At 41.9% G+C, this 27,342-nt stretch overlaps 1 protein-coding gene across 5 annotated transcripts in view; it reads left to right on the top strand.

The window, feature by feature from the left end:
- Window positions 1-21,996, top strand: part of senp5 (SUMO specific peptidase 5) — a 40,240-nt gene extending 18,244 nt beyond the window's left edge. For 2 of the 5 annotated variants that reach the window (XM_067995136.1, XM_067995134.1), the window contains 3 exons: window positions 4,675-4,758; window positions 6,617-6,667; window positions 9,018-11,786. In XM_067995136.1, the coding sequence (XP_067851237.1) occupies window positions 4,675-4,758; window positions 6,617-6,667; window positions 9,018-9,128 (246 nt within the window). In that variant the 3' untranslated portion in view covers window positions 9,129-11,786. Of the gene's footprint in view, window positions 1-2,538; window positions 2,616-4,674; window positions 4,759-6,616; window positions 6,668-9,017; window positions 11,787-21,587 lie in introns of those variants that run through there. The other 3 variants (XR_010965438.1, XM_067995135.1, XR_010965439.1) reach the window with 3 other exon arrangements.
- Window positions 21,997-27,342: the final 5,346 nt, after the last annotated feature.

Genomic DNA, 27,342 nt, shown 5'->3' with positions numbered 1-27,342 from the left:
GTAAGAGCCCTCCTGAGTGGCAGTGTTTCATGTATAAGTCCACACAGTGAGTAGTAATGGATTATTTAACCAATGGGCATGACGCTCCCCTCACATGCACATTTCATGTTGCTGGATATCAACCACGAGAGGAGGGACCCTGCCTGATATTTTTTTCTTTTTCCTCCCTTTCTAGTCCAGGGATAGTGAAGCCAGTTGTAGCATTCCCACTGTGATCAGTTAATTCAGTGCAGGCCAGGGATCGAACCTTTCTTGCACAGCATATCATTCTCCAGAAGTTTCTTCTAGGTTGAAAAATGATCAAGTGGAGTTCTGATTGATGATAAAGGTCCTTTCAGCTACTTAGATGTAGAAATATGTAATTTACATATGTGCATTTCACATTTGCGTCTGGGATATATTTTGTTCCTCCAGTGTTTTAAAATGCATCTGTGTTGAGTTAAGGGATGTTATCAGACACCACTATATAAGGTCAAATAAACGTTGTACCCTTGTAGCAAGATGCCATATAAAAGCCACTAGCCGGAAGATTAGTCCATGCTCCACCAAGGAGATAGAAACAAAATCTGTGTGTGTTGTGCTTTATCCACGTACAGCTCCACAGGAAGGTTCCTGTCTGTGGGAACAGAGCTCTAAAGGTTTAATGTCTGAATCCATTTGCTGGTCAATCACTGTTATTGGTGCACCGCTAAATATACTGGTCATAATCTAATAAACTAGTGTTAAATCCCAGACCTGCTCCATACTGCAACAATAATTAAATGTCACTGTTCTTATTTATTCATTGTGAACTCAGAGTTTGAACCTTTGACTCTTCTGGTTGGTTGAGTGCTACAGTGCAATGTAATGGATAACAGTAGGTGACTTTTTCCCCCAATGTCGAAGCTGCGTTTGTTTTAATTTTCAGTTCTATTAATCCGTAGGGGTGATCCCCGTAGGGGTGACAAAACACAACAGTACTTTGTGTCATGGTCCCATAAGAGTGATCGAGGATGAGGGTTAGTGGTAGTGAGTTGGTGATCTCCCCCAAATGGAACTGAAGTTACTGGACTAGAGAAAGAATTTACTGGGCATTGAAACATCATTGTTTTTTCTGGGTTGTGTCCACTGGCCTGCAAACCAGATGAGAACAGTATACACATCTGTAATTCACCCAAGTAACCCATTGATCAGTCTTTGAGAGAGTGCTAATTATTTTATTCTTTGTCGGAGGAGAATGAATTTTTGTGGTAATCAAGGTGAGGGATCTTAACTAAGGAAATGGAGAATTTTACAGTGTCACCATCCATCACCTCAAAGTCAGGTGGAGCACAGATTGAATTCAGAGCAAAGCTCTTTCTGCTTCCCCCCCCCCCCCCCCAAGAATGTGCCCTAACCCCAATTTCAGAAGGGCACTTTTCCATTTGCCAAACCAGCTACCCTTGTGGCCTCTAGTGAGATTGCCAATTTGTGCCCAATTATGCAATGTGGATGCACAATCATTCAGAACTGGATCAAGACTGCTCAAACTTACTTCACTTAGCTTCCATATGACTGATAGAAAGAGGAAGTTTTCATTTCATCAGTCTAAATTGGATTCAAACAGAGTGTGAGCAAGAACAGTAAGCATCGCCCAGTTGTCCTCAGTGTGCTCTTCACAAACCATCTAATATTGTATGTGTTTCTTAAACAACTGCTGTTTAATATTTATAAATATGGAGGATGCTGTCTAGCAATGTAAAAGTATTGCTTTCAAACATTGTATGTGTACTGGGAGGGGGTTTAAAGCTATCTTAAAATGCACAGGAAGTTCCTTTGCATCACTTCCTGCAGTAAATCAAAATTGTATTGCTGTTGTGTCTTGCTTTATTTATGGAATCCTATTGGGACAGGAGAGTCTAGGCCACTAATTTATGTAATGTATACCCACATATGTTGCCTCAAAACGGCATCTGACCTTTGTTCCTGAGTTACTCTGGTCTGCCTTCCCCTTGTAATGTGCTGCTGGCAGAACTCCTGGCATAGTTTCCTGTTTTATTCCTTTGTAGAAATCTGAGAAAACGACATAGTGCAACCAGGTAGGCCAATCCAGTAACAAGGTATCAAGAATCAGTTGGATGATCTAGCTGAGGCTATCGTCTATTTGTGATAACTAACTAAATGTTAATTATTTCATTTTTAACCTATTTGGATTGTGCTGCCCATCATCCCAAAAGAAATAAAGTATTAGGTCTTGAAGAGAATTGGGTCTTAAGTGGGGAAAGTAGAGTAAGGGGAAATGGAAATGAAAGAGGCAAAGGTTATGAACAGAAAGGTTGAATGAGAAAGAGAGAGATAAAAGATGCAGAAACCAGAAAAGGGGGAAGGGGAAAGTCCTGTATCACATCCCATGGTTGAGTTAGACAGTCAATCTCATAAAATTTGGAGTGGGGGAGGGGGCGGTCTCCTTGATCCCTGTATAAGAATCCTGGGTACACCCAATATGCGTGAACAAAACAATGCAATTAATATCCAAGTCTAAAAACATTCCAGCTTTTTGGTTGGTTATTCCCAAAACAGGAAGTGGTGTAAAGGAACTAATGGGGCTGTGAAGAAGACGGGCCAAATGGCGAGCACCGTGTCCCCAAAAGAATCAGGTGAGCAGCAGGATATTTTTACATGCTAGCGATGGGCAATTAGGTGATAAATCCTTTGGTTCTAGGGTTCTGATGAATTATAGGCATAAAGTTATTCTAACAGAAGGTTGTGAAATCATCCCAGTGAAGTAATCCCAAACAGAGGTACTCAGACTGAGATGTTATTAGAGGAAATTCCTTGACAAGAAAGAAAACTGTTAAGCACCGAGCACGGAACAATTTGCTTTTGCACTGATTTGTCCGGTAACATCTCCAGAATTCAGAATGTTCATTCACAATACTTTTTTATAATTGATCTTTTTTTAATGGCATTATTTTACTTCAGTGCTCTCACTTTATAGTTAGGCGATATGTTCTGTGTCTCTGTTGCTTCAGCCACTATGAGCAAGAGAGCAGCCTCAAAGCATAATTGTTGTCAAGTACTGATATATTTCTTAAACCTTCCTGCCTCTGTGGAAATGCCTCAGGCTCCATTTGCCAACTTCCATGATGGCCTGGCCAAGATTAGGAGCTGGACATTTGAAGAATCATGGACACAAACTGGTACCACCCTATTTTGGCATGGTGCATTGGTACATCGTGGCACCATAGCACCAGCTAGTAAGGCACGTTGTTATAATCTAGTTATAATCTCTTGTCTTCGACATTTCAACACATCCATAGTTACAGTGAAGTTGTTCTTGAAACATTTTTGGTTTAAAGGAATGCTCTACGAACTGCTGAGCGATACAAAAATCAGACTCAAGTAGTCAGATCTGACTCTGGCTTTGCTTTCCTTTTTAAAAGGAAACACTGACCTTTTTAGATGGAAATCAAAACTTTTTTGACTCACTGCTTCCAGGTGTTGAACAAAAATGGCCACAATTTGTCTGTTGACCGTGCGAATTTGACACTGAACGCCACTGAAATATGTGTAGGGTGTCCTGGGATTCTGGTTGCCCTTTTCATACTGAGGGTGTAGCTGCATCAAGTTTCAGTATCAAGTTCCACACAAAGCTGAATTAAACTAAATTGCTGTTTATTTTAATAATTTTGATGTGGGTTTTTTATAATGGAAAATTGTAGCTTTAAAAAAAAATGAAGATCGTGCAACTCCGTTATCTGTGATATTGCCGGAACTGCAGTCTGATTTTTAAAAATTAATACGCAAGATCTTACAAAGAATGTACAGCACAACAACAGGTCCATGCCAGTGTTTATGCTCCACGTGAGCCTCCTTCCACCCTTTTAACCCTATCAATGTATCCTTCTATTCCCTTCTGCCTCATGTGTTTATCTAGCTTCCCCTTAAATGTATCTATGCTGGTCGCTTCAACTGCTCCTTGTGGTAGCGAATTCCACATTCTAATCGTTCTCTAAGTAAAGAAGTTTCTCCTGAATTCCCGATTGGATTTATTAGTGACTATCTTATATTTATGGCCTCTAGTTCTGGTCTCCCCCCACAATTGGAAACATCACTACCCCATCAAACCCTTTCGTAATCTTAAAGACCTCCATCAAGTCAGCCCCTCAGCCTTTTTTCTAGAATCTGCTCAATCTTTCCTGATAGGTATGACCTCTTATTTCTGGTGTTATCCTAGTAAATCATTTTTTACACCTTCTCGAGTGCCTCTATAACCTTTGTATAGTGTGGAGATCAGAACTGTTCGCAGTACTCCAAGTGTGGTGTGTACAAGTTTAACATAACTTCTCTGTTTTTCAATTCTATCCCTCTAGAAATAAACCCCAGTGCTCGGTTTTTTTTATGGTCTTATTAACCCGCGTCACTACTTTTAGTGATCTTGGTGAATAACTTGAGCCATACAGAATTGGGCTTGGCTATGTCTCCCGTGCAGCCAAATGGGATAAGGTACTGGAGGATAACTAGCACCTGTGGAATCATATCGCAGCCAGAAGTAAACACTTTCAGGGAAGGAATTAAAATGGGGAGGGGGGAGGGTAGGTTTGATTTCTCCAGTCCCAAGGCAGTATCCTGGAGCAGCAGTTTTGAAATGCTGCACGTTTTTGCTTCTTGTTTCTTGCTGTCCGTCTGATTTTGCCCAACTTTTCTGCTTCACAGAACATTCTAAGGTATTTAAAGACAGAAGCTGGTGAGAGGAATCGGCCCGCATTCCTGGAAGGGTGGAAAGCTTTTGCCACGACGGTAAGGTTCTGACTGACTGACTAACCTGTTTTAGACAAGTTGTCTGAATGCAATCTGATGCCTCCACATTTTCACATATAGGACCTAAAAGTTCTGAAAAGATATATCATCAAAATGATGATCAGTTGTTTAAAATCCCCACTATATCTGAATTAATTTATAGTCAGTTTATCTTGTTTCTCCCACTTCATGGGTAGCTCATTCAGATGTTGTGTCTCTGCCATGCTTCTTCCAAAATATGTTTTCATGATCACGTCACTCAGGGAAACATCTTGATACCAGAAGAGGAGAGCAACAGAAAAATTATGGCAATAAAATATATGGTCTAGTTTCGGAGTTTTGGTGGCTTTAATAAGAAATCCATTTGCTGCTATTAGCTTAAATGCTTTCTTTATACAGTAGTTTTATGTACACCCCCCCCCCCCCCCCCCCCAATATATTGTCGCCATTTGTCATCTGGCTGAAGTGGGTGTGAGCATCTCATGGCACTTTGTGTATCTTTAGTTAGCCAGTATGGAGTGCTGGAATCATGAGATGAAATGGAACCCAATCTGCTTGCTTCTACTGCCACACTAAGAAAGACACCCTGCCTCAAGGCTATACAAGACCAGCAACTTGTGGTCCAAGGAAGTAGGAAACATCAGCAGGCGGTTGAAGTTTAAGCATAGCTTTGGTAATAGTCGTGGAGATAATTGAGACCTTGTTCAGAGTCCATGGCGAAGAGGAAAACGTCAAACAAAAATAGATGGTTTAAAAATTAAAATTAAAATGTCTGCAAGAAACAATTTGTAGGTTCCATTTAAATTTTAGAAGATTCTTCAAGTTACGGTATGGTATTGTGCAAGCACATGTTTAAAAACCTAATAAATTTTAATCATTTGTGTCCTTACAAAAAGTAATAAAAGCCTGAATTGATCCCTGATTAAACTGTGAGCATTGTGGTTCCTTTCCTGGCTTAGTACCAACTTTGAAATTAACACAACTTGCAGAATCTGAGGTCATAATAAAGTGATGTTTTTAAATTAAATTAAATCATGTCAATCTCCAGAAGTTTCATTGTTGTCAGTTTTCAGAAGTATATACGGTTCAACTATAGCAGCTTCCAGATTGCAACTAAAACTGCTTCAGATGCAGCCATAAATTGTACACGTGCTTATTTTACTTAGTAAAAACTAAGCTTTAAAGTATTCTGTCTTCATATTGCTTTTGGTGGAGGTGGGGTATTTTCCATTCCAAACATGGGGTGTGCAGTCAAATTCTCTGACACCAGTAAATTTCATAATTTCTAAGCTCTTTCTCCTGTTTTGGAGTTTGATTTTTGTGTTTGTAATATTATCAATCTGTACAAATTAGATAGTTTAAACTTTTGATATGAAAGAGTAAACTTTGCCTACCCTCATTCCTTGTGAAATTGGCTGTAAACTACAGCTTTCTAGCATATTCCTCATAACAGACTAACTTCCTCCAGTAGCATGATATGATACTAAAACAGACAGACTAGATGTTTAGTCCTTGTGCTGTGCTGAATTATCTGACCCTCAATCAGGTTGGTAATAGAGTTGCTACAATTAACTTCAGAGCCTCTGCGCTGGGACATAGAAGGTTGGTTTGTAGATCTGGCTGGGCAGTGCTTGTGTGGGGATGTCATTTGAGGGAAGGGATAGGTTTGACTGTGATGTCACTGCCTTTCCCCATGGACGTAACAGTAATGCAGGGAAGAAATTTGGAGGGAGGGTTTAAAAAAAGGCAGAATGATTTTAAAATTACTGTAGTTCAGAAAATGAGCTGCTTATGTACTGTATTTAATGCCTGTGTTCTTCTGTTCTCTTCTCCCCACCCACCCCCCCTCCCATAATAGTGCATTCCTCAACAGAAAAATGATAGCGACTGTGGTGTGTTTGTTCTTCAGGTAGGGTGACTCCCCATCTTCCCTGATTTAATTGTGTAATTGAAATAAGAGGTTGTGAAGCATAGTGACTAATAAAATGTTCAAATCGCCTGAGAGTAAAGGGTAAAGGCTAGTTCCTTCCTAGCAGTGATAGACACCTCTGCATATGAAGCAGACTGGATACATACTAGGAACAAGGTCAGAGGTGGATTATATTCAGCATTATGGGCGGGGGAATTTATCTTGTCTCGTTGCTTTTCAAAACATATTCTATCATGTAGTGGATTTTAACTGATTAAATTTTGAATATGCTTGGGGTTCTGTAGAGCTACTGGTCCAAGTGGAACTGTAGCCCAGCAATGGATATCAGCTTCACAGGAAGAGAGGGGATATAAAGCTTTTCATTTACATATTACCATATCAGGGGTCTTGGAAATATCTCAAAACGCTTCATATGCGATGTCCCACTTTGAAGTGACTGTTTGGGGAACTGGGGAGGGGGGAGAAAATCCAAATGAAATAAATTACAGGCTGATCTTATGTTACTGTATTAATTCAGTAGTTTTTGTAGTGCAAGAAAATGATTTCATGGTGTTTTTTGGTCAAAATAAATAACTCAAAATAAGAAAAAAAGCTACAAATGCTAGAATGTAAAATGTGAAATCAGAAAATGCTGAAAATACACAAGTCTATCAGCATCTGATAAGACAGGTTAATGTTTGACAAGATTTGAAACATTAAGCTATCATTTCTCTTTTCAGATGTGAGAGTATTTCCAGCATTTTCCATTTTTTTCCTGTCACAATAAGATACTTGGTTAAACCAGTATTTCCCCACACAAGCATACAAAAGGAAATTGAGTGCCAAAAGACCCAGGGAATTCTGGACTCTCTGAAATGGCCATTTTTAACATTTCAGAACACATACTGTGATGCTGAAGGATTGCCATAGCTTGTGGTGGTAATGCTGCTGAATTAGCAGGATTACTGTAATCCTACTAAAATACACATTTCAGTAAACCCATCAATTTAAAGTTTTAAAAACCTGTTCCATCTGCTTTGGCCTGATTTCTCTGAAGTTTATTTAATATTATTGTTTAAACAAACTTGCCTGTTTCCCTCCAGTATCTCCATTTGCTCGGAAGCTGTGGCCCACATGAGTAGCATTTGATTTCTGGCTGATTTTTTTTATTCTCAGAAAATTGAGATTAAAAGTTTGATCTAGTCACGTCGTTGGAGTGACCACATGAAACTTAACATGTCCAGGCCATTGTTGAGCATTCCAAGGGCTTCCTGAGACAACTAAAGTGACCCAAGGAGTTGGGTGACCTGAAACCGGACAACAGATTAAAGATTCCTTGGCTACCTATAACGTTCTTGATTTTACTTTTATTTTTGACCATCTGTGGTAAACCTAACTCGTGTTGATTACGTTGACACTCACACATTACTGTCTGAGTCCGGTTGTGTTGCAGTATCAGTTTGGATGCATCTTGCCCTTGTTTTATGACACTAGAAAAAATTGCTGCTTGGAGTAGACTCGTTTTCCTAAATCCACTCGTCAAAAATTGTTATTGGAACTTTAACTAGAGGAAAATAATCCTACAAAAGACTAAAGTGCAAAATTGTCATGGCATCCCTCGAGAGCCTGAACAAAGTGGACAGACTCAGGCAAGAGGAGTGAGAAAAGGAGTGATAAGTTGTTGAGGTTTGAAATGTGTAGGTACAAATAAGTAAAGGTACTTCAACCTACCCCTGTCATTTAGGTACATGTACCGAACCCAAGTAAACCATTTCAGCTTGTCAATGTGTCATCTTGGCTCAGTTGGTAGCACTGAGTCCGAGGGTTATGGGTTCAAGCCCCACTCCAGTGTATAACCAAGGTTGACACTCCTGTGCTTTACCAGGAGAGTGCTGCACTGTCAGCGGTGCCATCCTTCAGATGAGATATCAGATCAAGGCCTCTCTGTCTGTTCCGCTGGTGTGTGTCAAAGATGCTAAAGCAGGGGGTTATTCCAGTGTCTCGGCCAAAATTCCTCCCTCAACCAACACTACCAAAAAAAAAGTTAGTAGGTCATTGATTTCATTGCTGTTTCTACATTCTTGGTGTGCACAAAATGGCTGCCACATTAACCTATTGTATTAATTGTACATCTGTTTCTGAGAAATGTGATAGTGCTATATAAATACTTTTTTCTCCTTTTCCTTTCTGTTCTGACCTGTCCTGGTTCCTATGTTCTCTGTTGAATTGGCATGAGTGATGTGTTTTCCCAACTCCTGCCAACTGCAGCACTTTTACTCGCTAATTCATTGTTCAAAGAATTTGAAACCTTTTTCAATGTGCTGACACTGTATTTCCGTTGCCTCTCTAGTACTGCAAGTGCCTGGCTCTAGGAAGACCCTTTCAGTTTTCTCAGAAAGACATGCCTGAAGTAAGAAAACTGATCTACAGAGAACTGTGCGAGTGCAAGCTTTTGGAGTGAGCTAGCAGGAAGGAGCTGACTGAAACTCCTCATAGGAAATTGCATTCCAGGAGATCGGTGTGGCCAGTATTGTTACATGACGTCTGGAAGGAGAGGAGAGAGAAGGCAGGGAGGGAGTACTGAAGGAACAGTAGCAGCGTTTACCTCCTTTCCAGGTGCATGCATGGCCTGAGCACCTTCAGACTTAATAAAAGCACAACTTTGCTCGATTGGCCTGTTGCTGACAAATTGCATGTAGCAGTAGACTATAAATTTAGACTTCCTCATTGTCTGCATATTTTGAGAACCTCTAAGTAAAGGAAGTAGTAAAATTTACATTAACTTAGGGGGAAAACAGAAGTCTTAGTGTAGAAATCGTTCCAGGTATTATTAACTGAGCGCCCCCTCTTCATATCCACTGGGGAGATTTTCACTTTTTCCACAGATGTTTAATGACCATTAGGTCATTGTGTTGGGCTGCAGCATGTTTAAAAAAATTTGAAAGTAGTTTCATTCAAAAAAACACAGTAACTCTGGTGGTCAGTACTGTGAATGTCAGAGGCGATGGTAACACTGGGCATCAGTACTATAAATCTTACATGTTTAACCCAAGGTATATTTCCCATCTGTTAATTTTCTCCGAATTTTGCATAATGGGCTCCCCTGTGAAGCCGTGTTACTTCTCTGTTTCATTAGTGAAACAATGGAATGGATTTGCTGGAGTGACATAATTATATTCTATTCTCAGAGTTGGTGAATGTGTTACCTGTCTCAATACTGATTGAAAGCCCTTTCCCTTTCTGTTTAAACAAAAATATTTTTCAGTCTGTCTTTTGTTTTGTGGTATTTTACTTACTGCTGCTAACTTTGGGAGTGAGGTATTTTGAGGGGGTATCACAGGTTTACTCTGAAAGATGAAGGACTAATCAGGCTCAGTGTGGAAATTCTTTCATTTTAAACATGGAATACCTGAGGTGTATTCAGGTAATGCAAACCTGGGTACTGTAAACTGAACCTTTTTTTAATTCATTTTTGGAATGTGGGATTCACTGGCATGGTTAGCATTTATAGTCCATCCATAGTTGCCCTGAGAAGGTAGTGGTGAGCTCTCTTAAACCGCATGTGGTTTGATACAACGGAGGGCATTTGAATCAACCACATTGGTATGGGACTATAGTCACGTATAGGCCAAAGCGGGTAAGGACGCCCAGGCTTTCTACTCTTTTTACGACAATCTGACACCTTCATGCTCATTTTACTGATTTTTTTTTTAACCTGAATTTAAATTCACAAACTGTCATGGTGGAATTTGAGCTCACATTCTCTGAATTATTAGTCCAGTAACGTGACCATTACACTACTGTACTCTGTTCCTACTTCTTTAGTTCCATTTTTCCTTTAATATTTTGTTACTTTTTATTTTTGACAAAATGGTAAAAGTATGTGTTTTATAACCTAGAAAACTGGTTTGTGACCGGTGTGAACTTTTTTTTATTTTGTCTGTCTTTTTTTAAAAAATGGAAACTAAGTGAAGGAATTCTTGAAGATGAATTGAGTCAGTGTGTGAGGGTGAGAATTATTCTAGATAATGCACAGTTTTGAAATATAGTGAAAAGTGTAGACTGCTACCCTCGTACTGTGCTCTGCAACAATACTGCAAATAGATTTCAGATTTTCAGTATTTTAATTTTTCTTCCATAGTTAAATCTCTGCAAAACTTTGCCCCATTAACTTTACAGTCTGAACTCAGATAGTAACTCTAGAAGTCAATATATTCATGCTTTCATATTCCAATAATTTGATAAAGAACGAATATATTCTATTGCGGCAGAGTCATTTGACCCAATTATGTTAAATCAAATCTGTAAGTAGAAAATGATCAAAACTTCCTTCTCCTGTGATAGTTAAATGCCTCTTTGGTGCTTCCTAAGTATTTCAGTCAGAAATTGATCTTTTCCTCACCTTTTCATTCTGGAAACTTGCATATGGAAGTTATGGTTATGATTCTGGGAATAAACTGCCTTATTTTGGTACTGTGTTTTCACAATCCTTGAAGGAGCTTTTTAATCTGAATTTCCAGACCCTTATGGGTGCCATGCCAGTTGAGGTAGTGATCTAGTTGTACTGAACCTACATTCATGGAGTTTAGCAACGGCATTGCATCCTATGGCTAATCCTTCTTTAGGAGGACGCAAGGATGCAACTAAATATTTATAAGAGCTGCTTTGTACTGAGCTAAAACTATTCTCGGTACATTATTCATGGTATTGTATCCAGAACCCCACCAAGTCTTTTACAGGTTAGGAGATGAAAGATATGTTACGTTATAAACATTAGTGCAATAATAGAAGTTGTGAGTAAAGTAGGAGAAACCTTTTTTACTCGCCCAAGGAGAACTGTTGTAATTAGTTCTATGTTGTAATGGAGATTGGACAATAAAGTATTTGAGGAGTATCTTACCCTTTCTTTGTTACTGTCTTCTCTTTGCCCTCAAATCTGTTTTCTTTGTCCTTAGTGTGTGGTGTGACCTTCCTCTTTTTGGGGCTTTTTTTTAATATACTTTATGTTCGCTATCTGAAGTTTTTGGTTAATTGTGCTGTGTGTAACTGAAAATGATATGGATTACACTGTTCTGTCTCAGTATGATGTGTATTTGAATATAAAACATTGTTTGACACAGGGCCTGCGTGTGCTTACAAATCCTGTTACGTCAGTGCATCCAAACACACCTCCAGTCCACCTTAAACTCAATTTTGGGTACTGTGTCTAGAAGTATTTTTATGAAGCTGTTATCTGCATGATTGAATTGAGGTACCCTGAAATCTGCACTATAACATTACAGATATAAAATTGTTGTAAGTTTTTATAAGTTTGATATATGCATATTAATTTCAGCAGTTTAAACGGCTACCTCCTAAATGTTGGGGAAAAAGGGGATTTTTTTCTTGCTACAAGGGTTTTAATCTTAAATTTGTTAATGCAGGACTAATTCCCTGCAGTTGATAATGGCGGTCTAGTCTTTACAGCGACCTGTGGAATTGTTTCATGAGTGCCATCTGCAGGTAGGCCCCATTTCTTCTTAAAGGAGAAGTCACTTTTTGTATTAATCAACCAGCATTGTATAATAAGACTTCAATGTTACCAATCTCATAGTAACCATAACCCTTTGAGTTGAAATATCCCCAAAAGCTCAGTAAATCCCTCTCCGAATGTACAGAACTAACACGGTGGCCTCTGCAAGTTTATAAAATGAAGTTGACGCTGAGGAACAAAACCAGTTAGAAAGTAACCAGTGGGGAGTCTAGCCTTTCCGCTACGCTGCTTGCACCGTTAATCTTTTGTAGACTGGGAGTGGGTTTCTAAGCAGTTGAACAGGGAAATAAAGGCAGTTTCACCCTCCCATTGTCAAGCCTGTGATCTTGGCGTTTATTGTTACAGGCAGCCACATCGGGCTAGCATAGCCAGCAATTTCAGGGTGCCCTTGGGCTAATTTTTTAATAAATGAAAAACATACCTGCAGGTAAGGTTTTATTATAATCAGTTTACACAAGACAGCTGCATTAAACTGAACGAACTCAGTCATCTCTGCAGCTCAAAGGAATATGGTGTTCAGTGACTGTGGGAATCTCAGTTCAGCAATGGAATCTTTCCTCATCTGTGTTATCACTTAACACTGTTATGCATGTTCGGGATCAGACGTCATGTAAATGCTGACATTGTTTTAGTTTTACCAAACTCTGGGAAATAACACGTGATGCCCCCTTTCCAGTCGGTTATGAGCAAAGCTATCAAGGCAAAACATTAAGAAATTCCAGTTCAGTCCTCTAGGGAGTGGAGGTTACACCACTCAAACCCAGATGTAACCTGAAATGACAACCTCTAAATAGCTATAAAACTCAGGGCAGAGTTAGCACCAGTATGTTGTTGATACTATTTTGCAGGGCATCAGAAACGTAGACATTGCTTTAGTACAAATAATACAAATTTTACTCTGTTCTTCTCATCCTTTGTTTAATTTCATACTTTTTTTAAAGTCTCTGATGCTATTATTATTATGCCATTTGTTATGGCTCAGAAACCAGCATTTTGACTGCCTCTGGGACTTTCCATGCCATTCCTCTTTGACACTGTTCTGTGATGAAGGATTTGAAGATCCAGTTTACATAGGTTGAACTTTCTTCCTGCTTCTTTTAGTTGGAGCTTTCTTCAGGTGTGGGTGAATGATCACTACGGGTCTGGGATGAGAATCAAATGCTAGAGACTGTAAGACCCTATTGCCTGAGTGATTTCCACCTGGTCCCTACCAGAACGTGGTCATCTTCTTTCATGGTAATCTCAGTGATATTCTTACATTGGAAACAAGATCCTGCAATCCTGCGTTGGCACTCACTACCAAGACCACCACCTTCCAGGGGCCTGGATCATGTCATTCATGGGCCATCTTCTCTCGTGGCCTAAAAACTGGGTCCACATTTGCTGGATTACAGACAGTAACACCTCAAATAAAGAGTCTAAAATTTTGGGCTCAGTCCCATGAAAGGAGTGCCAGCCTCAGACACTGTATTGAGCCAAAAACAGCAAATGTTGGAGAAGCTCAGCAAGTCAGGGAGCATTTGTGGAGAAAGAAACAGAGTTAACGTTTCAGGTCAAAGACCTCTCGTCAGAACTGGAAGATGTTAAGAGTTAAAAGTATTTGAGAGCAAGTACAGAGCCAGGGAAAGAGGGGAGGGGAGGAAAGATCAAAAGAGAAGGTCTGTGATAGGGTGGAGGGCACGAGTGATTAAATGACAAAAGGGATGATGGTGCAAGGCAAGGAGGGTGGTAATAGGACAAGATTAAGAAACAAAAGATTGATCAGGAGTAGCTGCAAATGGCAGCAGCAGAACCATTACCAGCACTAGCTGACTAAAAAAAATGGGAGCAGTGGTTATGCATATGAAGTTATTGAAATCAGTGTTGAGTCCGGAAGGTTGTAAAGTCCCTCTATACCTCTATCCCCCATCACTCTTTTAACATCTTCCAGTTCCGACGAAAGGTCTTCGCCCTGAAACGTTAACTGTTTCTTTCTTCACAGATGCTGCCTGACTTGCTGAGCTTCTCCAGCATTTATTTATTTCAGATTTCCAGCATCCGCAGTGTTTTGCTTTTGATTGTATTGAACTACATGGACTGAGTGTCTCACGTGTCTTCTAAGTGCTACAGTAAGGGACATTTTGGAAACACTGGAAAATATTATGGGTTGGGGGGGGGAGGAGAGGTGGGGAAGCAGCCAATCATCATGGTTGCCGTGGTAGCTAATGATATAGAAAAGGCTTGAAGCCCTGCAAAAGGAGTTTGGTAAATGCAGCAGGAGTTAGGAACTGAACTTTAAGGGTGGAACTCATTGAATTACTCCCCCAGCCACATGCTTGAATTGGAAGGATAGGACGATTAGGGAGCTCAATACACGGCTGAAGGGCGTTGGTACAGTTCTGGGGAAGCTGGGAGTTATTCCACAAGGATGGGCTATGTCTGATCAGAAAGGGAGCTAATGAACTGGAGAAACACAAATAGGGAAGTGAAAAGTCATTTAAACTAGCTGGGAGGCAGTAAATAAAAACTATCAGAAGGAGCAATTTTAGAAGGTAGAAATAAATGAGGTAAATATGCAAATAAAAAGAATAGCAATAAGGATAACATACAGTAGGAATAGAGGAGGAAAATCAAATTGACCAGTTAAAAGCAGGGGAAAAATTGAAATCAAGGAATAGGTGTTAACTTGGACAAAGGGTAGTGTTAAATACAAAAAACTGCATGTGTTGCAATGCTCAGGGTGGATAAAAACTGGGGGAATTTGAAAAAAATTATGATACAAAGATAGGGATTTAATAGCACTAACATAAATGTGGCTGCAAACTTGGCAGAAGTGGAAATAAACATTGGGTGACTATTAGGAGAGAGATTAGGTAAGAAAAGAGGAGTGGAAATATTAGTTGGGTTGTACTATAGGCCCCCTTATTGTGGGAGGGAAATGGAAGGGAAATTCTGGACAGATGAGGGAGATAGAATCATACAGCACAGAAGGAGGCCATCATGCCTGTTTAGAAGAGCTTTCCAATTACTCTCTCTCCCCTGGTCTTTCCCTGTGGCCCTACAAATGTTTCCTTTTTAAAGTATATATCCAATTCCCTTTTGAAAGTTTCTTTTGAATCTGCTTCACCACCCTTTCAGACAATGCATTTCAGATTATCATGACTCGCTGTGAAAAAGAAATTCTCATCTCCCCCACCCTGGCTTTTTTGTCAATTATCTAAAATCTGTGTCCTACGGTTACTGATCCTCCTGCCAGTGGACATAGTTTCTCCCTATCTACTCTATCAAACCCCTCATAATTTTGAACACCTCCATTAAATTTCCCTTTAACCTTAACAACAACAACTTGCATTTATATAGTGCCTTTAATGTAGTAAAATGTCCCAAGGCGCTTCACAGGCGTGTTATCAAACAAAATTTGACACTGAGCCACAAGGAGATATAGGACAGGTGACCAAAAGCTTGGTCAAAGAGGTGGGTTTTAAGGAGCTTCCTAGAGGAGAGAGAAGTAGAGAGGTTGAGGGAGGGAATTCCAGAGCTTGGGGCCTAGGCAGCTGAAGGTACTGCTGCCAATGGTGGAGCGATTAAAATCAGGGATGCGCAAGAGGCCAGAATTGGAGGAGCGCAGAGATCTCGGAGGGTTGTAGGATTGGTGGAGGTTACAGAGATAGGGAGGGGCGAGGCCATGGAGGGATTTGAATACAGGGATGAGAATTTTAAAATCAAGGTGTTGCCGGACCGGGAGCCACTGTAGGTCAGCGAACACAGGGGTGATGGGAGAATGGGACTTGGTGTGAGTTGGGATACGGGCAGCAGAGTTTTGGATGAGCTCCAGTTTATGGAGATGGAAGATGGGAAGCCAGCCAGGTAAGCATTGGAATAGTCAAGTCTAGGGGTTACAAAGGCATAGATGTGGGTTTCAGTAGCGGATGAGCAGAGGCAGAGACGGGCGATGTTATGGAGGTAGAAGTACGGGTACGCTAGCATAGTGGTTATGTTACCGGACTAGTAATCCAGAGGCCTGGACTAATAATCCGGAGTCATGAGTTCAAATCCCACCACGGCAGCTGGGGAATTTAAATTCAATTAATTAAATAAAATCTGGAATTAAAAAACTAGTATCAATAATGGTAGCCATGAAACTACCGGATTATCGTAAAAACCCATCTGGTTCACTAATGTCCTTCAGGGAGGGAAACCTGCCGTCCTTACCCCATCTGGCCTTCACGTGACTCCAGACCCACAGCAATGTGGTTGATTCTTAATTGCCCTCTGAAATGGCCTAGCAAGCCACTCAGTTGTACAATCTCGCTTTAAAAAAGTCACAAGAATAAAACTGGACGGATCACTAGGCACTGGACACGACAAAGGCAAACCAAGCCCAATCGACCCTGCAAAGTCCTCCTCACTAACATCTGGGGACTTGTGCCAAAATTGGGAGAGCTGTCCCACAGGTTAGTCAAGCAACAGCCGATAAGATCATAAGAGATAGGAGCAGGAGAAGGTCATTCGGCCCTCGATACTGCTCCGCCATTCAATGAGATCATGGCTGATCTGATTTTTACCTCCACTCCACTTTCCTGCCCTTTCCCCATATCCTTTGACTCCCTTGCTGATCAAAAATTTGTCTAACTCAGCCTTGAATGTATTCAATACCTCAGCCTCCACAGCTTTTTGGGATAAAGAATTCCAAAGAATCACGACAATCTGGGAGAAGAAATTCCTCCTCATTTCTGTCTTAAAAGGGCGACCCCTTATTCTGAGACTATGTCCCCCAGTTTTAGATTCCCCCATGAGGGGTAACATCCTCTCAGCATCTACTCTATCGAGTCCCCTCAGAATTTTGTATGTTTCAATAAGGTCTCCTCTCGTTCTTCGAAACTCCAATGACTATAGACCCAACCTGTTCAATCTTTCCTCATAAGATAAGCCTTCCATACCCGGGATCAACCGAGTGAACCTTCTCTGACCTGCCTCCAATGCAAATATGTCCTTCCTTAAATAAGGGCACCAGAACTGTACGCAGTACTCCAGGTGTGGTCTCACCAGCACCCTGTACAGTTGTAGCCTGACATTGCTGTACTCTCAGAATCATACCTTTCAGCCAACGTCCCAGACTCTTCCATTCCCATCCCTGGGTATGTCCTGTCCCACGGGCAGGATAGACCCACCAGAGGTGGCGGTACAGTGATATACAGTCAGGAGGGAGTGGCCCTGGGAGTCCTCAACATTGACTCCGGACCCCATGAAATCTCATGGCATCAGGTCAAACATGGGCAAGGAAACCTCCTGCTGATTACCACCTACTGCCCTCCCTCAGCTGATGTCAGTCCTCCTCCATGTTGAGCACCACTTGGAGGAAGCACTGAGGGTAGCAAGGGCACAGAATGTACTCTGGGTGGGGGACTTCAATGTCCATGACCAAGAGTGGCTTGGTAGCACCACTACTGACCGAGCTGGCTGAGTCCTGAAGGACATAGCTGCCAGACTGGGCCTGCAGCAGGTGGTGAGCGAACCAACATGAGGTAAAAACTTACTTGACCTCATCCTCACCAATTTACCTGTCGCAAATGCATCTGTCCTTGACAGCATTGGTAGGAGTGACCACCACACAGTCCTCGTGGAGACTAAGTCCCGTCTTTGCACTGAGGACACCATCCAACGTGTTGTGTGGCACTACCACCGTGCTAAATGGGATAGATTCAGAACAGATCTAGCAACTCAAGACTGGGCATCCATGAGGCGTTGTGGGCCATCAGCAGCAGCAGAATTGTATTCCAGCACAATCTGTAACCTCATGGCCTGGCATATTCCTCACTCTACCATTACCAACAAGCCAGAGGATCAACCCTGGTTCAATGAGGAGTGTAGAAGAGTATGCCAGGAGCAGCACCAGGCTTACCTAAAAATGAGGTGCCAACCTGGTGAAGCTACAACTCAGGACTACATGCATGCTAAACAGCGGAAGCAACATGCTATAGACAGAGCTAAGTGATTCCACAACCAACGGATCAAATCAAAGCTCTGCAGTCCTGCCACATCCAGTCGTGAATGGTGGTGGACAATTAAACAACTAACGGGAGGAGGGGGCTCTGTAAACAGCCCCATCCTCAATGATGGCGGAGACCAGCACGTGAGGCCAAAAGACAAGGCTGAAGCGTTTGCAACCATCTTCAGCCAGAAGGGCCGAGTGGATAATCCATCTCAGCCTCCTCCCGATATCCCCACCATCACAGAAGCCAGCCTTCAGCCAATTCAATTCACTCCACGTGATATCAAGAAATGGCTGAGTGCACTGGATACAGCAAAGGCAATGGGCCCCGACAACATCCCGGCTGTAGTGCTGAAGACTTGTGCTCCAGAACTAGCCGTGCCTCGAGCCAAACTGTTCCAGTACAGCTACAACACTGGCATCTACCTGACAATGTGGAGAATTGCACAGGTATGTCCTGTACACAAAAAGCAGGAAATATCCAATCCGGCCAAGTACTGTCCCATCAGTCTACTCTCAATCATCAGCAAAGTGATGGAAGGTGTCGTTGACAGTGCTATCAAACGGCACTTACTCACCAATAACCTGCTCACCGATGATCAGTCTGGGTTCTGCCAGGACCACTCGGCTCCAGACCTCATTACACTCTTGATCCAAACATGGACAAAAGAGCTGAATTCCAGAGGTGAGGTGAGAGTGACTGCCCTGAACATCAAGGCAGTATTTGACCGAGTGTGGCACCAAGGAGCCCGAGTAAAATTGAAGTCAATGGGAATCAGGGGGAAAACTCTCCAGTGGCTGGAGTCGTACCTAGCACAAAGGAAGATGGTAGTGGTTGTTGGAGGCCAATCATCTCAGCCCCAGGACATTGCTGCAGGAGTTCCTCAGGGCAGTGTCCTAGGCCCAACCATCTTCAGCTGCTTCATCAATGATCTTCCCTCCATCTTAAGGTCAGAAATGGGGATGTTCGCTGCTGATTGCACTGTGTTCAGTTCCATTCGCAACCCCTCAGATAATGAAGCAGTCCATGCCCGCATGCAGCAAGACCTGGACAACATCCAGGCTTGGGCTGATAACTTAACATTCGCGCCAGGCAATGACCATCTCCAACAAGACAGAGTCTAACCACCTTCCCTTGACATTCAACAGCATTACCATCGCCGAATCCTCCACCATCAACGTCCTGGGGGTCACCATTGACCAGAAACTTATTTGGACCAGCCATATAAATACTGTAGCTACAAGAGCAAGTCAGAGGCTGGATATTCTGCGGCGAGTGACTCACCTCCTGACTCCCCAAAGCCTTTCCACCATCTTCAAGGCACAATTCAGGAGTGTGATAGAATACTCTCCACTTGCTTGGATGAGTGCAGCTCCAACAACACTCAAGAAGCTCGACACCATCCAGGACAAAGCATCCCGCTTGATTGGCACCCCCATCCAGCACCCTAAACATTCACTCCCTTCACCACCGGCGCACTGTGGCTGCAGTGTGTACCATCCACAGGATGCACTGCAGCAACTCGCCAAGGCTTCTTCGACAGCACCTCCCAAACCCACGACCTCTACCACCTAGAAGAACAAGAGCAGCAGGCACATGGGAACAACACCACCTGCACGATCCCCTCCAAGTCACACACCATCCCGACTTGGAAATATATTGCCGTTCCTTCATTGTCGCTGCTCAAAATCCTGGAACTCCCTTCCTAACAGCACTGTGGGAGAACCTTCACCGCACAGACTGCAGTGGTTCAAGAAGGCAGCTCGCCACCACCTTCTCAAGGGCAATTAGGGATGGGCAATAAATGCTGGCCTCGCCAGCGATGCCCATATCCCATGAACAAATAAAAAACAAGTAGGCAGTCTTGGTGATGGAGCAGATATGGGTTCATAAGCACATCTCAGAGTCATATCGGACGCCAAGATTGCAAGTGGTCTGGTTCAGCCTCAGACAGCCATGGAGAAGGATGGAGTCGGTGGCTCGGGGACGGAGTTTGTGGCAGAAACCGGACACAATGGCTTTGCTCTTCCCAACTAAACAGGTAGGAATGGAAGTGGGCGAGGGCAGTCCCTGCCAGCTGGATGACGGAGGAGAGGCATTGGAGGAGGATAGTGTGGTCAACCGTGTCAAAGGCTGCAGACAGGTCAAGAAGGATGAGGAGGGATAGTTTACCACGGTCACAGTCACATAGAATGTCATTTGTGACTTTGATAAGAGCCGTTTCACTGTGGAGAACAATCTCAGCTTATCCAGTCTCTCCACATAACTGAAGTCCCTCATCCCTGGTACCATTCTGGTAAATCTCCTCTGTACCCTCTCCAAGGCCTTGACTTCCTTCCTAATGTGTGGTGCCCAGAATTGGACACAATGCTCTAGCTGAGGTCTAATCAGTGATTTATAAAGGTTTACCATAACTTCCTTGCTTTTGTATTCTATGGTTATAACTTGCACAAGGTGCAGGATTCCATCTCTGATCTGCATTGACTGATGCCAACTGAGAATTTAACAAACTCCCATCAGCAGACTTAAGTGAGGATAAGTTGCATGCTATGGCAACCTACCAGTTGACTTGTCCTTAAGATTATTTGATGTCTGTGCATGAATGAAATTCAGATGAGAAAAGGGCAATTGAAAAATCTGTGACTTAGATTTAATGCTAAACTGTTGACTGATATCTATATCTATCTATAATATATTAAGAATCTTATGTCTGCACACACTCCCTGTCTGTACAACTTAACTTCCTGTTGTCATGTTTTTGTCATTTTTTCTATCTACTTTTTCCCACTACAAATTTCTCTGTCCACATTTTTAATAAGCTTATAATAGGTTTTCCCTCTGTAAATTTATCAAAGCAATCTGGCCACTAAGTTCCCACAAATCTCTCGTGATGCTTTCTGAAAATAAAATCACCTTTTTTTCCTCAGTAACTGAAATTTCTAATGTCTAAAATAAGGATTTCTGCTCAAAGGTTTTTCAAAAAGTTATTTGAATAAAAGCTAGAGGACAAATTTCAAAATCTTTATTCATGTAAAATTTATATTGATTTTTTTTTAAACAGAAAGACTGTATGTGTGAGACGGAAGAAAAAGAGACTAGTGATCAGACACCTGTTGTAGCTTTTGTGCTCTATAAACTTCAGGAAATGAAACAGTGTTTTCCCCATTTTTTCATCTTTCAAAAAAAGTTGATTTTGAAGCAAACCACCTCTAATTATCTCACCTGATTATCATCTGTTATGTTGACAGTTAGAAAATGTAAACATTTTAAGTACCAACAGTCGCCAGGGAGAGAGAGACACTGTGTTTTTCCTTATTTAATTTGTTTTTTCAAACAAAAAAATGGTTACATTTTGAAAGCTTTAATTACTCCCTGTTTTGTTGATAGTAATTAGAATGTTCTTGTTTTCTTACAGATGTGACAGTGATAGACATGGATATATATTATTTAAAAAAGCACTAAATCCAAAATAAACAGATGTCAAACACCAGGATCCGCAAGACCATTCTCCAGTGCTACCAGGATCCCAGGGCCATCCCCCATAAGGGGCTGGATCATTTGCTAGGGATTTTTTAAAATTTAACGATGTGTGGTAGAAATAGAATTGACTAGCAAGCAGCATGATATTGCAAAATGAATTCATACAAGCAAGTGTGGTTACTCATTCCCTGTGTCACTTTCAATTGCTTTGTTCATTATCAGTTATTGTAGTATCATGTCCCTTACTTGTATCCACCTAAATGATATCTATTTGATTTGTTTTTGTTTGCTTATTAATTCCACATTCTAACAATTGACTCTCTTTTCAAGACTAAGGCATATTGTTTCCCACAGTCACTAGGGCTGTGAATTATATTTAATGCTGTACTTTGACAAAAAATAAACTAATGAAAGATCATTGATTGCTTAAGTTATCGTATATCGTATCGTTTAAAAAATTAAAATTTTTTAAAATGAGATGGTTTTACTTTTGTGTTCACCAAGGTGAGGATATTTGTTCAAGGGAAAGGAACATTTTTTCAACCTGGTGTCAGCAAAAAGCAATCCCAGGCTATGAATTGCATAGATCAGATATAATAAAATTCCCCCTCCACACACACACACACACACACACACACACACACACAGAGTAATACCATTAAACACTGTCCTATATTGCATGAGTTAGACCCACAGTAAAGTTCCATATTATCTAAACCTTAAAGCCAGAAGAGAAATGATGTGACATTCCATTACCCTTACCAGATATGCTTTGGCTTTCTTTAGTAAGACTACCAAACTATGGGAAGATTTATGCTCAATAGGGAATGGTTTGAAATTGTCCAAAATCATGTCAATTAGCTAGGACATTTACAGCTGTTAGAGAGACACGTCATGGTGTTGTCAGAGTTGTATTTAAATTGATGTCCCCGAGGTAAAATGATTGTTCAAACTGACTACACAATTGTGTAATCTAGCTAAAAGAATTGTAGAATGAACTAATTGCTTGGGGCATTTAATTGTCAGGATAAAAGATGTTTGTGAGGACCTGTGTGCGTATAATCAATCACTTTATTACCACCTGGTACTAAGTTGTAGTATATTACTATAGTTATTTTACGCAAGATTGAATTCAATGTTTGCTCTAATTTCCACAAAGTTAATAGTTCAACATGCAATAATGTGGAAATATGTTGAAATTGACTAACCTGTTTCAAAATCATTATGAGCATCAAAGATAATCTGAATATCTGTACCCATCTGTAATTACATCTGCCCAAATGGAGAGTAAACCACTAAGTTGACAGATATTTTCTCCCTTAGGCAATGGAAGACTCAGTAGAATTAGATCAAACATCAATGCAATGTCAGTTAGTTTTATTTCTACCTCCTGATTCCATAGAAGAGTTACATTGAGTTACTTCGAAACTACAGCACAGAAACAGGCTATTCGGCTCAACTGGCCTGTGCCAGCATTTATGTTCCACATGAGCCTCCTCCCTCCTTCATCTAACCCTATCAGGATACCCTTCTATTCCTTTCTCCCTCATGTGCTCATCGAGCTTCCCCTTAAATGCATCTATGCTAGTCGCCTCAACTACTCCTTGTCCTACATGTTCATAATGTAGCATGTTCTACATTATTACCATTCTGGGTAAAGAAGTTTCTCCTGAATTCCCTATTGGATTTATTAGTGACTATCTTATATTTATGACCTCTAGTTTTGAACTCCCTTACAAGTGGAAACACTTTCTCTATTTCTACCCTATCAAACCCTATCATTATCTTAAAGACCTCCATCAGGTCACCCCTCAGCCTTCTCTTTTCGAGAGAAAAGAGCCTCAGCCTGTTCAGCCTTTCCTGATAAGTAGATCCTCTCAGTTCTGGTATTATCCCTGAAGGACATAGCTGCCAGACTGGGCCTGCGGCAGGTGGTGAGCGAACCAACACGAGCGAAAAGCTTACTTGACCTTGTCCTCACCAATCTACCTGTTGCAAATGCATCTGTCCATGACAGTATTGGTAGGAGTGACCACCGCACAGATCTCGTGGAGATGAAGTCCCGTCTTCGCACTGAGGACACCATCCAACGTGTTGTGTGGCACTACCACCGTGCTAAATGGGATAGATTCAGAACAGATCTAGCAGCACAAAACTGGGCATCCATGAGGCACTGTGGGCCATCAGCAGCAGCAGAATTGTATTCCAGCACAATCTGTAACCTCATGGCCCGGCATATTCCTCACTCTACCATTACCAACAAACCAGGGGATCAACCCAGGTTCAATGAGGTGTGTAGAAGAGCATGCCAGGAGCAGCACCAGGCTTACCTAAAAATGAGGTGCCAACCTGGTGAAGCTACAACTCAGGACTACATGCATGCTAAACAACAGAAGCAATATGCTATAGACAGAGCTAAGTGATTCCACAACCAACGGATCAGATCAAAGCTCTGCAGTCCTGCCACATCCAGTCGTGAATGGTGGTGGACAATTAAACAACTAACGGGAGGAGGAGGCTCTGCAAACATCCCCATCTTCAATAATGGCGGAGTCCAACACGTGAGTGCAAAAGACAAGGCTGAAGCGTTTGCAACCATCTTCAGCCAGAAGTGCCGAGTGGATGATCCATCTCGGCCTCCTCCCGATATCCCCACCATCACAGAAGCCAGTCTTCAGCCAATTCAATTCACTCCACGTGATATCAAGAAACGGCTGAGTGCACTGGATACAGCAAAGGCTATGGGCCCCGACAACATCCCAGCTGTAGTGCTGAAGTCTTGTGCTCCAGAACTAGCTGCGCCTCTAGCCAAGCTGTTCCAATACAGCTACAACACTGGCATCTACCCGACAATGTAGAAAATTGCCCAGGTATGTCCTGTCCACAAAAAGCAGGACAAATCCAATCCGGCCAATTACCGCCGCATCAGTCTACTCTCAATCATCAGCAAAGTGATGGAAGGTGTCGTCGACAGTGCTATCAAGCGGCACTTACTCACCAATAATCTGCTCACCGATGTTCAGTTTGGGTTCCGCCAGGACCACTCGGCTCCAGACCTGGTCCAAACATGAACAAAAGAGCTGAATTCCAGAGGCGAGGTGAGAGTGACTGCCCTTGACATTAAGGCAGCATTTGACCGCGTGTGGCACCAAGGAGCCCTAGAAAAATTGAAGTCAATGGGAATCGGGAAAAACTGTCCAGTGGCTGGAGTCATACCTAGCACAAAGGAAGATGGTAGTGGTTGTTGGAGGCCAATCATCTCAGCCCCAGGGCATTGCTGCAGGAGTTCCTCAGGGCAGTGTCCTAGGCCCAACCATCTTCAGCTGCTTCATCAATGACCTTCTCTCCATCATAAGGTCAGAAATGGGGATGTTCGCTGATGATTGCACAGTGTTCAGTTCCATTCGCAACCCCTCAAATAACGAAGCAGTCCGAGCCCGCATGCAGCAAGACCTGGACAACATCCAGGCTTGGGCTTGTAAGTGGCAAGTAACATTCGCGCCAGACAAGTGCCAGGCAATGACCATCTCCAACAAGAGAGAGTCTAACCACCTCCCCTTGACATTCAACAGCATTACCATCGCCGAATCCCCCACCATCAACATCCTGGGGGTCACCATTGACCAGACACTTAACTGGACCAGCCATATAAATACTGTGGCTACAAGAGCAGGTCAGAGGCTGGGTATTCTGCAGCGAGTTACTCACCTCCTGACTCCCCAAAGCCTTTCCACCATCTACAAGGCACAAGTCAGGAGTGTGATGGAATTCTCTCCACTTGCTTGGATGAGTGCAGCTCCAACAACACTCAAGAAGCTCGACACCATCCAGGACAAAGCATCCCGCTTGATTGGCACCCGATCCACCACCCTAAACATTCACTCCCTTCACCACTGGCGCACAGTGGCTGCAGTGTGTACCATCCACAGGATGCACTGCAGCAACTCGCCAAGGCTTCTTCGACAGCTCCTCCCAAACCAGCGACCTCTACCACCTAGAAGGACAAGAGCAGCAGGCACATGGGAACAACACCACCTGCACGTTCCCCTCTAAGTCACACACCATCCCGACTTGGAAATATATCGCCGTTCCTTCATCGTCGCTGGGTCAAAATCCTGGAACTCCCTTCCTCACAGCACTGTGGGAGAACCGTCACCACACGGACTGCAGCAGTTCAAGAAGGCGGCTCACCACCACCTTCTCAAAGGCAATTAGAGATGGGCAATGAATGCCGGCCTCGCCAGCGACGCCCACATCCCATGAACGAATATTAAAAAAATCTTTGTTGCACCCTCACCAATGTCTCTACATCCTTTCTATAATATGGAGACCAGAACTGTGCACAGTACTGTGGTCTAACCAAGGTTCTATACAAGTTTTAATATAACTTCTTTGCTTTTCAAGTCCATCCATCTAGAAATAAACCCTAGTGCTTGATTTGCCTTTTTTTATGGCCTTATTAACTTGCATTGCTACTTTTAGTGATTTGTGCATCTGTACCCCTAGATCCCTTTGCTCCCATTTAGACACTTATTATCCATGCAGTATGTGGCCTCCTTATTCTTCCTACCAAAATGAACCACCTCACACTTAACTATATTGAAATTAATTTGCCAATTACACACCCATTCTGCAAATTTATTAAAGCCCTCTTGCATTTTGATGCATTCTTCCTTTGTATTAACTACACCCCCCCAATTTAGTGTCGTTCGCAAATTTTGAAATTGTACTACCGATTCCCAAATCCAAAACGTTAATGTAAATTGTGAACAACAGTGGTCCCAGCACCGATCCCTGTGGAACACCACTTCCCATCATTTGCCAGCCTGAGTAACTACCTTTAACCCCTACTCTCTGTTTTGTTTTGTAGCCAACTTGCTATCCATTCTGCTACCTGTCCCCTTACTCCACATGCCCTGACTTTAGCCATGAGTCTACAATGCAGTACCTTATTGAATGCCTTTTGAAAATCCAGATATATTACATCTACTATATTATCCTTGTCTACTCTTTCTGTTACTTCTTCAAATAATTCAATAAGGTTGGTCAAGCATAACTTTCCCTTCTGAAACCTGTGCTGACTATTCTTTATTATATTTTTGTTCACTGGATGTCTTTCTATTACATCTTTGAGTAAAGATTCCATTATCTTCCCTATCACTGATGTTAAGCTAACTGGTCTATCGTTCCCTGGACTAGTTTTATCTCCCTTTTTAAATATAGGAATAACATTAGCTCTCCACCAGTCCTCTGGCACTATTCCCTTTTCTAATGAATTATTATATATATGTAATAGTGCCTCTGCTATCTCCTCCTTAACTTCTTTTAATATTCACGGATGCAATCCATTCGGACCAGGGGTCTTATCCTTCCTAAGTTTGATTAGTTTATCAATTAACTTGCCTCTTTCTATCTAAGCACCAAGTAAGATTCAAAATGATAAAGTAGAATTTCCGATGAAGATTCGCTACCCAAAATTAATCTATCTTTTCTCTTTTCAGACGCTGACTGTTCTGTGTATTTCCAGCATTTCGAATTTATATGAGTAGAATTTCAATTGATTTTTAATCTGCGTCCTCTTAAAGTTTGATGAATAATCATAATCATTTGGTAGTTCTAAAATTTCACTTTGCTTACACTATCCAAAATACATTATGTTGCTTCACAGGGGGTAGTCCTGATAATAAAGG

The sequence above is a fragment of the Heptranchias perlo genome, chromosome 13, assembly GCF_035084215.1.
Source record: "Heptranchias perlo isolate sHepPer1 chromosome 13, sHepPer1.hap1, whole genome shotgun sequence".
In the NCBI taxonomy this organism is placed as follows: domain Eukaryota; kingdom Metazoa; phylum Chordata; class Chondrichthyes; order Hexanchiformes; family Hexanchidae; genus Heptranchias; species Heptranchias perlo.
This window is presented reverse-complemented; position numbering and strand designations above follow the sequence as displayed.